General features: G+C 37.1%; 1 protein-coding gene across 2 annotated transcripts in view; it reads right to left on the bottom strand.

The window, feature by feature from the left end:
- BABAM2 (BRISC and BRCA1 A complex member 2) overlaps window positions 1–13,322 on the bottom strand; it is a 163,242-nt gene that overhangs the window by 17,735 nt on the left and 132,185 nt on the right. For both annotated transcript variants that reach the window (XM_053937347.1, XM_053937346.1), the window contains exon 11: window positions 3,969–4,122. In XM_053937347.1, the coding sequence (XP_053793322.1) occupies window positions 3,969–4,122 (154 nt within the window). The remainder of the gene's footprint in view (window positions 1–3,968; window positions 4,123–13,322) is intronic.

The following is a 13,322-nucleotide window of genomic DNA, read 5'->3' as shown; positions in this document are numbered from 1 at the left end:
TCACCCTCTGAATGCCCTAAGGGATATATAAAATTTACACCACATTCAGCAAACACCAATGAATGGTCAGGGATAACATTGTCATTCAGAAACCTGTTTTGTCAGCCAACTTGGAAAAAAAAAGGGAATATGAACCCTTGGAACAACTTCTTATTGTGATACCAGTTTTCCATGCTCCTGCTATTTTTAATGATGAGTAGGTGGATTTATGTAGGATAAAAGAATAAACTGAGTTTTAACTTGCTCTCCCCTGAAGTATAATCTAAGTCTACACAGCAGCACTGGGTCAGACAGAAATTGGGCCAGAGTGCATCTGAGAACTGAATTTCATTTGTATAAACAAACAAGCTTTATTTACAGTATTCCTTCGTAAAATCCCAGGCTTCAAGTCAGCACGTTCTTTTAAAGACTCCATTTATGTACACTTGAATGCCTATTTAAGCAAAAAGACAAGAAAGCTTTCCCATGGAAACTGCACAGAGATGTTTTACTTCACACGTACACCACAAACAAGGCTGCTAACTTTCCATAATTTACTGTATTTTCTTAGGCTTGCCATTGTATTTTAGGACCAAAACTTTTGGAGAAGCTGCTTACGCAGGAGGCCACAGACATATAAATAAATGACCTACAAGAGGCAAAGCCTGAGATACCAACTGAAAGGAAATGGCATCTCAGCAGCTTGTAAGAAAATTTTAATGTTATTGGTTTCCCTGTTTCTAGCTGGAGGAACAGGTTAAAATTTTGTGTTAGCTGAGAAACAAGCAATCTGGAGGCAATTGAAATCACATTCTTAAATCAGGACTTGATTCATCCTTCAGAATTAAATAAAGCCAGAGGGCAACCTCTGGGCTAAGACAATAGCAAGCTTCAGTTACCAGATCCTATCTCTCAGTGAGGAATCTAAATCAGTGAGCTTCAATGGAGCCCAGTGATTTTAAAATCTGCCTACGAGGACACAGAAAAGAGGCTCCACTTCATGGACTTTATGAGACAGATATAAATTGGTCCAATAACTTCAGTAAGAAGACGGGCAGTTTTCCTCTCTGAATAAAAAAGATCCAGCTAAAGTGATACTCTGATATGAGAATTTGCCTTTTAGATTTAGCTGATATGTCTCTAGGTGTGAATGCATACAATCTACTTTTATATGTATATATTTTAGGGAACTAATTTTGCTTCTGCCTATAGTTACTACTGATTGTCTCAAGGCTACAGCAAAGGGTTAAGTCCTAACTTCAAAAGAGATGCCTACTCCTGCTGGGGGCCACAGAGATAAGTAAGGATACCAAGACTTTCAAGTTTAGTCCCTGCACTGAAGGAACTGGATGGGCTCATCTGTTTGGAAAAAAAATCAACAACCCACACCAAAACAACCTTGGGAGAAGGCTGGGCACAGAATCAAAGTCCCTCTGGAATGAACTTATGACAGCTCTGCCCATGAATAAACAGCCTGTGTTGAGTTGCTGAAAACAGAGGCAGGGCTTGCCAAAATTAAAGATGAGGAAAGCTGTGACTGATGCCATTTCAAACTTGATGATGCTTCTACAGTTGGTGCAAGAGCAAGCAAAATCTATCCTTGATGGTGTCTTTGGCCTCACTGAGGAAGATAGAGTACACTGATCCCTGAAGTCTGAGAAGAAGGATGGAGAACTTGGTCAGATACTGGAATATCAAGTGGGAGATCCTGTGGCCCTAGAGCAATGGCCAGGAAGATAAACAGAGATATTTTGTCTCAAAGAATGCTGAGCACTTGGGAGACAATTTTGCTAAGAAGGAAAAAGACTATATATAAGCAAAACCTAATTGACAGTATTTAGAAACACAAACAAGTTGTCTCTGATTTAACCAGGGCTAAATTTACTTCAGCAGAGTAGAATGACATTGTTTCTAGAGGGTAAATAATGTAATTTTTAAAAATGTTTTTATTTGGGAAGTTTTCATGTGTTGTTTAAACTAATACATCTCATTAGAATGCTCTCCCACATATCAACATATATTCCCATATACTTGGTCCATAACATGTCTGTGATAAAAATTAAGTAGAATAAGAAGTTATTTGGTTATGTTAAAACACACTAACCTATTCTAAGAAGCCCTAGCAAATATTTTAAAAACTGTTTACATAAGATGCTCAATTGTGTTAAAAATCTTTCTTAAAATATGCTCACATGTATCATAACATCATATTTTTCTTGATCCAGATTTATTTATGGTACCTACTCAGGAATCACTAGCTGTTCCTGCAAGCGAAGCGCTTTTAACTGGAGCAGTTTCTGTCTCTTTGCAGCTCAGTGATTGCTATTTCAGACATCTCAGCACACTGTCTTCCCCCGCTTCTCATCATCCTTCTCATATTACGTATCCAGTGTAAAACTTCAATGCAGAGGCTCAAACGTAAGAGTGAATAACCTCACCAAATGTACATGTGATAGTAAGTGTACACATTTAGTGCTTTTAAAGAGAACTGTTCTAAATTTCAAGTGCAGGGCAGTGAAGTCCATTTGTATACACCCACTCACAAGCAAATGCACTTAGCAGACAGCACATAGGTACTTGTAAGCTTTCAGTTACAAAAGAAATGCATTTTGTAGTATGGTCATAAAAAAAGCCACAGTAATGCTTCCAGTTATTGTTCTTCTTGGTTTTTTTTTTTTTTTTTTTTTTTTTTTTTTTGTAAACAAAATACTCATAATATCCTGCTAGAGAAAAGAAGAAAGTCCATACACACAAAAAAAATTCTAGTTGATTAAGAAATAGTGCTCCTATAAACAGTATGGTGGCAAAACCAAATACTACAAAAAAATTTTTATTACAATGCACCTTAAAATCCCAAAGCAAATGTTATTTGATGTTTTCCATTGAATTTAAATTAGTACAAAAATCTACAAATGCATCAGTCAATTGTTGTTTGCTTCCATTATTTCCAAATTACAGTCTCTGACCATGCCACTCATTTTATTTACTCAGCTTGAACTATTTTTGTTTCAACTCTTCTTTATGCATATTTACTGATTTAATTTAATCTTCTGACTGTCATTCAAAATGTTCATCCCAATATGCCTTGTGATTTATGCAGTTTGATGCTTTTACATGCTGAACAACTGATAATCAGCCTGCTTAAATATCTCGCTCTTCTAACATTTTTACACTTTGCAAAATTAAAACACTGCAGCAAGCCTGATTCTCCCCATTCAGGTAAAATCTGCTCTGCTTCATGAGAAGATAGGGACAATAACTAGCTTTGGGGACACCACTGCCTATGGCAACAGAACCTCTCTGTAAGGCTGCCCTGTCATCATTAACTAAAGGGATACACAGGTTGAAGTAATCTCTCCTCAGCCCAAAACAAGGGCTTGCAGAAAAAATGCAGAGGAAGGAGACAGGGATTCTCTGTTTCTATCCAAAAAAGCAATTAAAGCAAGAGATATTCAGATTTTCAGATAACTTTCTCAAGATCTGATAGGGTGCCTCCTATGCTGGAATGGTGGTTTGCTCTACCTCCTCCTGTTCTTCTGTGCCTTTTCATTACAGCCTAATTCCAGATCTTTCAGGTTTTTCTTCCTTGCTCTCTCCATCTCACATGCTTCCCTTCAGGGTCCCTTCAACACTCACACAACCCCAGGGAGTTACCTTGACTGACTGCTACCATGCAGGTTACTCCTGCTGGGGGCTATCTCATCTACTTAGGCTGGAAGTTCTCTGGAGCAGAGACTGTCACCACTCTGTGCCATACAAAGCCTAACAGGAAGAGCCTTCTTTTGTTCAGTCCTCTGGCACTAATGCAATAAGCATGATTAGTAAGTATCTGTCTTCATTCATCTACAGCAATGCCAGGACTGGATGAGAACAAGAACAGGTTCAGCTTTTGTAACACTGAAAACGTACAGTTACATCCATGAAATTTCTATCCACCAAAGACCACGAAACAAATGGAATGCTTAGTAGGAAACAGCAATCTGACTTACTTTGCTCTCTTGGCCATTTCATTGCCATCCCATCGAGGGCTGTAGGGGTAATTCTTCTGGGCCTGGGAGTACAGCTGGCCACTATTAGTGAAGTGGTAGACGGACTGAAATGTTAGGGTTGGTTGGTCTCGAGGAAAGTAGAGGGGTAGGTCAACTGCAATTCAAAAGGAAAAAAAAAGAGTTATAAAAATATGCTTTTTTCACTTTTTGCTTATTGGGAATATATCAGACCATTCTATTGGTTTAAAGCTGTCAGAAAAGGAGAAACTGATGTTTCTAAAACATCCTTCTGCATTTCTTATAAGTAATGATTCCAGCCTATTGTTGTATGGGACACTTTGCCTTACCAAAACACTTTTGTAAAGTATATGATTTTAAAAAAGCTTAGCTAGTGTATTGCTATGCTAATAATAAAATCTCCACCAGGATTATTTAGTTATTAAAAAAAATTACTTTTGTAGTGAAATCTTCCCTTTCAAAATTTCACAAAATACATTCTGTTTTGCTTTCCTTTAAAAAATCTAATTTAACTTTATCTGATTTAACCAATATATTTTAGTGTCCTCATGGACAAAAAGTGTTATCATCCTCATTTTACAGCTGTCTGTGTCCTAAAGCAGCCAAATTATTTGATATAGAATGTAGAAAGATTCAGTCATATGAGCTGGAAAAGATTTCAACTTGCTGTCATTTGCTAGACAAGAAAACACCCACAAAACTAAAAACACACCACAAAGTCATTAATACCGAAAATATCCCACTAAAAATAAAAATCAGAACCTCTTAGTTCCCTTTGCTTATCACTGTCTCATGATCAGCTAAGTCTGGTGAACAATAAAATAGTATACAACAGTTAGAAACTGTATGTTTTCATTGTCAGAATTAGTTTTTTAACTTAACTTGTTCATTGTTAGAATTATAGTTTGTATTTCCTTGGTCTACTTTTTATTTCAGGAGGCTTCAGAAATCTGTAGTTAAACTGAGTTATGACAACAGACTGCAATTACTAATATTAAATGTCTAATCTAACACCCAAATTAACAGAAGAATATTAATTTCTTTTAAAAGTGTAGGCTTCATTTAAAGAGCAGCTGAAACCATACTTTTTGATATCCTCCAAATAACATTTTTTATATTCTGTACAGTGAAAGAGCACTGTAATGGAATTGTATTTTAAATACTTCAGAGATTCCAGCACTTCCTGTGAAATCTCTGCTAACAGACTGAGGAATCAATGTGAGACAGGTTTTATTTTCCAAATTCCATACTATCATCCTGCTAGTTCCTTCATTTTTCAGTTTATCTAATCACATCTAAATACTCAGATGTGCATCAGCTACACCGTATCTCCCTTTTCTCTAAAGGACCCTCCAAGCTCTAGGAGTAAAAGCATTTATAGCCGTGAAGCACACTAAATCAAATGTGCTATTGCAGCCACAGTCCCAAAACACAACAAATCCTCCCGTGGAGGACAGCATTGGCTCAGTTCATGACCCAGTGTCTGAGCCACACGTGACAACTCCCGGAGTCTGGGTGACTCAGCCCACACAGCAGCTTCCAGCAGATATTTAAGCAGTAATGACATGGGCAGAGTTCTGCTAATTTGAGGGCAGATCACTGCTTTAACAAAGGTTAGATTCAAAGATTGCTCTGCCAAATTCCTCTTTATAATGTGATTACTAAATAACAACCCTGAAAAACATTGGTGTAACCTGGCCATTTATCAGCAAGCACGCTGTCTCCTCCCCTCACAAACGATGAGTGCGCCCTGGTCTCTGAAAGACTCCACCATGGAAAAGGGTAAAGAATCAAGAAGACCGATTCTTTATTTTAATCTTATAAATATAATACTTCAGCTCTGAGTGCTTAAACTGTTTCTCTAGTGTATCTTTTTCATTCTTAAGTACCAACTCCTTAAGAGAAACCAAGTCTGTATACTTTTGTATTTTATCACTTATTTTATTTGTGTGAGAGGCATAGCAAACTTTAGCAAAGCTTTCAAATAATAATTTAGTCCTTGTACTTGACTTTTTAGTTGAGAATTTCTAATTTCCATTAACTTTCCCTTCAAAATTTCCATCTACATAACACATGCAAGCAGCAATAGTTTTTTCCCCCTGTTACCTACAACCAAAGGTGGGCTCTCAGGGCAAAGTACCCACCACTAGAAATGCTGTTTAAAATGGATAATCAAGGCAGTGCTCTCACTACAGTGACACCTGCATTTGTTATGAGAAGGCACCACCAAAATATATTCTAACCAAAATCTGTATAGGAATTTTCAGGAATTACTTACATTATAAACTGATCACATAAATCAGGTAATCAAACTAGATTCAAAATTCTGCATCCTACATCTGGACAGCAGCAATATTACCCTGAACTGCAAGCAGAGTTTTGAAAAATTTAAACTTATATTTAAAATTTAAAAAACAATTTTTTGAAAAATTTAAACTTTGATTTATAATAACACCCTTCACCTGAAATTACCAAACTTCCAATTTTCTAACCCAAGTGTTTCCATAATACAAGGTGTGGATGAGTCCAGACCAAGTAAAAAAACCTGTCCCTAATTCTGGAACACAACCACACCTAAAAGGCCAGTAAACAGGAAATAGCCTTGAGTTCAAAGTGTTATACATATCTCAAGGTAGTCAGCTATTATTTCAGCAATAGGAAAGGAAGGCAAGAACTTGCTTCTGTCCCAGTGGATGCCTGTGCATTGACACTGTTGGTGCACAGAATGAAAAAAATAAGCAAATGCCACTGGTAATTAATGCTGGCAAGGTGTGTTGGACATGAAAAGTCAAATTCTGCTCATAATCCCACATGGCTTGCTAAAGAAAATTTTTCTTTTTACCTGGTCATGTGTAGGCAGTCTGACTCTCAATCTGTACATTAATACAAAATCAGATCTGCCTTCATGCAATATCTAAGATGACAAAGGTGTTACTGTAATTATATGCATGACAACATTCACACTTTGCCATGAAAAATGCATCACAGCTAAGAACAACCTATCAGTTTTGTAAATTAACACCTGAACTAGGTAAACTGTAAAAGCCTGTGTTGTTTTGGCATGCTAGTTACCTAAGAACTACAAAAACATATTCATGTTGAATACAAGTACTATTCCCAAATAACAGCTGACTCACAAAGTACCCTGGTGATATGTCTGGAGAAAATAAGCAGATGACTCATGTCTGTAAATTCCTGAAAGTACCAATAGACCCCTTGCTTAGTCATCTTTTGCTTGGATGCTGGGTTCATGAGCTCTGTAAACTATAATGAGAGATCTAGCTCTTAGTAGGACTCTCTCTCCCTTTTTTCCTCTCTTCTAAACAGTGCAAATTATCTCCCTAAAAATAACTTCATCTGCGTAAGTGAGTCACTTCAACTAGCAAGCTTATACAAGTCATGCAGTTAAGCAGTAATATTTGGTTATGAAGGTAAAAATGCTGCTGTCAAACTCAAGATTTAAAATGAAAATTATGTCAGAGGAAGTCCCATTTACCCCTTCTCTCGCAGAAATAGAAACATTTCCTTTGGAAAATTTAAACAATTAGCTCATTCAGGAAAGTAAAGCTTTCTAATTTAGTTCCATGCTCAAAGTAATTTAAATCTGATGATTTCTTACTTTGGCTCTCCTAAGCATCATACCGTTAATGTAAGAGGAACTTAAAGAAGCAGACTGGAGAAAGAATCCAGTAAAACATTGCTTTCTCCTACATTACAATTTACAGATCATTTTTAAAAAGTCAACTTTTAGACAGCCATAGAGTGGGTAAAATAATGTCTTTATGCAAGCACTACATGAGCAGAACTTGGAGGGCTGTTTATGGGTAATTAAGCATTGAGCAAATTCTTCACTGATTGAACCCTAATTTTCCCACACAGTTCATAAGAAAGCAAAAGAAAAAGGACTTGCTTGTTGAGAATGAGTCATGTTGTAAAGAAACTTAATTACAGTTTATAAATAGTTGAAGTTGCTCTCTTTTTGAAACGTAAGAAACTATCTAGAAGTAACACACAAATTTGCTTCTCTTGACTTAGTATTTAATGCATACATATATTCAAAACGTAGTTATCTTAAAGCCAAAATCTTGGTTTATTAATAACTAACAAACGGTGCGGTGCATTTGTAAGGCTGAATTGTTGATTTTCTTAAAAAACAGCAATCTGAGGCCTGGAACAGGTTACCTGGTTTGTTAAGCTTATGTCAACAACTACAGAGTTGACTTTGACTATCTTATTAACTTTAAAATTGTATCTTTAGCATCTAATTTTACAACTCATTCAACAGGATATGAAATTCGGAAGGAATGTCTGAGAAAAAGCATGTACCAGTGCTGCTACAGGTCTTCAGAAGGAAAAATGATCAGAAGAAAAAGGCAGGTTTACCACAGTGCCCTCCTTTCCACCTTTAAGCACTGGGGAAAAGAGATGGGAAAACAAAACCATGCTTGAAATGTATGGTGACCATTAACATATTTCAAAGCACTTAGATGGTAACATTTAAAAAAATTTCCATATATTGTTCCCCTGTTCTAGGGAAAAGGTTTATTTATCCTTCATAAGACACTGGATAAATCCAGATAATTGTTTTCACAAAAGCCAACATTTACTCACTGAATTAATAATTTTAATCTTTGGATGCTGCCATACTGGTTATCTTGCTAACCTTTGGGATGCTTGATTCTGCAGCAGTTTATTGCACCTGAAATTTGTTATGCACTCATGAACACTGAGTGATCTGGATATTTTATTGTTGAGATTTCTACTTTGACAAGATTTTATGGCCTGCACAACCTTAGTTCAATCCATACTTGCTTTATGGAACTGCTTTCAAACAGAAGATAACACAGTGCTGTTTCCAGTTCTAAATGGTCCTAGGCTGCACAGAGCTGGCCAAAGGAGACACTGTTCTGGCTTCTCCCATCTGACAGATTCTCCCTCTCCCTCTGCATTTATTTACTGCACAACACTGAAGTCTTGCTCCAATTAAATGTGTTCATTTCTGCATGAGCTTTTTGATCTGATGATTCTAACAATCACAAGAATGACGTTAGCTACGTAAAATATTTAAAAAATGGTTTCAAAGCACATTCATTAGTTGAGAGATTCTTTAGGGATTCCAGATCAGGAATGAAGGAACAAGTCAACCTGCCTAATGATACTAAGTACTAGCCTGTGGGATGCAATTCTTCTGAGACTTACTAGTAGAAAATATTTTATATAGTCAAACACAAGTCCTTCCAATGCTGACTGCCATAGCATATACTTCAGAATCCATGATTACTGGACATGTGAGAGGTTTTGTTTAAATTATTTCACCAGAAAACCAAGAAGTATATGCCAAACTCAAATCTCCAGAGAACACTGAAGAATCTTAGCCTGATACTAGCCGTTCTCTTCCCAAAATTCCCTGACTCACTCCTTACTTATCATCCAGCTTTGGCGAGAGACTGCCTCTGCACTCAAGTACATCTGATGAAGTAAGTAATGGAAACAGGAAACACATATTCCAGGCTCCAGAATTGCATTTCTGTCTCTTATTAGTACATATTCATCATCTTTCTGCCTGTTCTTTTTTTGGTTCACTGAATTTCACATTCTCTCTGCCTTACTTGCAGTTGAGCTCACACTGCCGGGAAAACCAGTGGATTTAAATGCATGGCCTCAAACTGAAAAGCTCCTTGAACTCGGAGTTCTGCAGTTTTCCTGTGGTGATGTGGATGAGACCCATGTGAATTTACAGTGCAACTCCATGGCAATACATATACACATCACTTACACATCTCTTGAGACCTATTTAAAAAGAAAATTGATACTAGATTTTTTGACATGACTTCTCCTATGAGACAGATGATTCAGACAGCCTGCACAATGGGTGAAAAATCTTTACCTAATTTCAAGGAAAAAAGCTTTCTTCATTTTTTACATGAAAATTCCAGTGCAGAAGGCCTTTCAGGATTCATACTGATCATAGTTCCGATGGAGAAGCCTGAATAGATTTAGCCACAAGCATTTTGGGGGCTATAGCGTCAAGCACAAAGCTCCTCAGGGCAGGATTTCAGGCTACTTTGCTTAGTGAATCTTCCCTGGACTCATGCGTGCTGAAGGCCTTTGGCCTACATTCTACTGGCAAAAAATGAAAGGGGGAAACTTGGCTTAAAATACACAAAAATTACTGAATGCCACAGCTATCCTGCTTTGGTGTGTGATGATTTATTCTTGCAGGAATGAGAAAGCAAGGATGACAAAGAACATATCAATGGCATTAGTGTGGGATTTTAGGTTAACAGAGTGCAGTCACAGGAATATGAATTTGTTAAATACTATTAGGGCTGACATCCCTTTTGGAGAAAAACGGGTTTTTTTGCAGGAAGATGTTATTTTGAAATCAACATTTCAAAATTTCAAATCTGAAAGGAAAAGTTGTTTATGGAATTTTAGTGGAGACACTTATGGCATTCTGGGTGTGTTGGTAATCACAGCTGGTTTTGAAATAATTAGGTCTGCCCTTGCTACGGGAAATATCCACCCCATTGGCAAAGTCAACACTTGTATAGTAAATGAGTAAGATGACTTATGTACAAAATACTGTCAAATAAATACGATAGAAATACAAGTAAATACTCCAATAGGAACAACAACAACTACTACCACTATACAATAGTAAACAATAAAAGACAAACCACTATAGGCAAAATGCAAACAATGAATTGTGATGGATTAAACTATTCCGACACATTACAGAATATATTTGTTTAATTAGCTTCCCTTGTTTTGGTTTGTTAGTTGGTTTTGTCTGTTTGGGTTTCTTTAAATATAATGTAACCCATTTTTATTTGAGGAGGCCTGCATGACATTTCTGTATCCACCTTGTGGATTTCCATCCACTGATAGTGGGAGCTATAATACAGTCTAGGCACCAGTGGCAACTAGATTTATGATTACAATTGGTTTGATTTTCTTTCAACATAGGCATATTATATGGTTGCAAAAATATCCCATGTCTTTTTTAGAACATGTTTTTTAAGTACTCCATCCTTCATACAAACCAGCATTGAGAAAAAAAAAAAGATAAAAATATTTTGAGTGACTGAAGTTACTGTCATGTGCTGCAGACAGAGTATCTAACTATTGGTTTAGTTTTACAGAGGAACTAAGTAACAGATCAAATCAAGATATTCTTCAAGCAGTTTCCAGCTATGTGGTCCAAGACCATGCTATAGAGCTATAACTTAATCTGAAAACAGCTTTATAAGATCATCTTGCTTGAGTGTCATTGCCCACCCCACCTATGTCATACTCTTATTGGACTTCACTTATTGGACAGCAAGACTGGACTACCTCCTAAAAATATCCTGTGGAATATCTCACAATCTACTGACCCCAAAGAAATGGCATAATGGCCTTAAAGGTCTTTTCCTTCTCTAATTTCTGAAATCATATTTATCTTAATTAAAAAAAAGGTTTCCTATTACCAGCTTCAGCTACTTACTTGTATTTTGTTTTATTTTTACTTCAAATTCTCAAAGATCTTAATTCCCTCCTCCTTCCGTTTTTATTTCCTTTTATTGTTTCTGCTGTTACAGTTTCTATAGTAACTTCTCAAATTGCTGATGAGAGTGATGTGACTAAAAGCTGTCTCTTCTCTGTCTGAATTGTTTGAAGCTTGAAACTTAAATACGGTTGCAGTTGTTATGGGTGTAAAAAGCAAGCCATGCCCTTCTTGGCACAGACTGGTGATCACTGCAAAAAATACTCCTTTGCTTTCTGAGCAGAGATACACTGATAGATGCTGAGAAGTTTTATGTTACCTTCCAGCTGGTCAGGAAGACTTCTAAACCATGTTTATACCTCAAAAGCAGATGTGCAAAACTATTGTCTTCTCTCACCAACATTTTGTTAAGATTATGAGGCTTGCAAATAATTTGGTTTTTCTGTTTTAAATGCTTCCTGGGATTTGAAAAAAAAAAACTATTTTATTTAATTCTAATCTGTGGCCAGTGTGAAATTATCCTGCAGGTCAAGAGGACCCCCTGCTACCACACCTCCTATCCTGTTCTTCCAGCCTTCGCTTCTTGCAGGCTTGCAGCTTTCAAAACCCAACCCAATGGAATCCCATCTGGCCCACACAGCCAACGAAGCCACTCCAGGTATTCTTAACTGCAGTACAGGCCCTTTGCATTTCCCACTCCTGGACATCACAATTACCACATTTACTCTTCAAGCCACCTTACACAATACTAGAAGCTTATCCTTCTAATGCTTTTTAATGACCTAAATAACTACTTTGTGGAACATATTCTTTTATGACACGCTTTCTAGACCACCAGCCATTTTTGGTGCACTTTGTGAATCACCATTTGAGGATGATGTAAGACAAACATCAGGATCACATCCCTAAGCTTCAAGGAGCAGACCTCAAGCTGTTCAGGGGTCTTGCTCCTCCCATGGAAGACTCCTATGAGATAATTGTCCTGGTGAGAAGATGGGTCCATGATGACCTCCTCCAAGTTCAAGAACAGTCTATCCTAGTGAGCAGAAAGGCAAACGCAAGCAGCAGGAAGCCTACATGGATGAGCAAGGAACTGATAAAACTAAGCATAACAAGGAATCACAGAAGATGTGGACACTCCCTGAGCATGCAGAGACAGGACTGAGAATGTCAAAGCTGACCTAGAATTGAATCTGGCAATCTGAGTTAAGGACAACAAGATGGGCTGCTACAGGAACAGCAAAAGGATAACTAGGGAAAAGATAGGACTGCTGCTGAATGGGGCAGGGGGACTGCTGACAAAGGAAATAGAAAAGCAGCTTAAGCACTCCCTGCTTCCTCCTTTTTGACATTTATGCATCTTTGTGATCAGTTCCATCTCTAAACTAAGGTGCATTCCTTATTATTCCAAAATGAATTATATTTATCTATTTCATAAAAGGTATTCAGCACTTGCCTCTGTGTGCTACTGCTATGTCACGTACGGATTTTTAGAAAAAAATTATTTGGTGACAAAGTGATTGTCATTGCATAGAAGGAGGAAAGAGAGGGAAATATTATTCAGAAAATGCTTCTTATCTTGATGCAGCTCTTATTTCTAGAAATTTCATATCTCTAATAATCATGTGATGCTGTGTATCATCCTGTTTCTTTACTGAAAGCATTGTCTGGTATTGAATCCAGGACTCATCCATGAAACCCCTGCTCATCAACTCCTTTCTGAACTGAAAACAAGATATTTGCTTTCTACTTGCTATTATGAGCAATTTTGAACTTGCTATTCTATTCTAAAGGTCTATTTCACACCTTTAAAGCAGTTCTCATCTTAGAGAAAAATATCTGTGAGT

Source organism: Vidua chalybeata, chromosome 3 (assembly GCF_026979565.1).
Source record: "Vidua chalybeata isolate OUT-0048 chromosome 3, bVidCha1 merged haplotype, whole genome shotgun sequence".
Taxonomy (NCBI): domain Eukaryota; kingdom Metazoa; phylum Chordata; class Aves; order Passeriformes; family Viduidae; genus Vidua; species Vidua chalybeata.
Note: the sequence above shows the minus strand (reverse complement) of the source record. Positions and strands in the feature narration are given on the sequence as shown.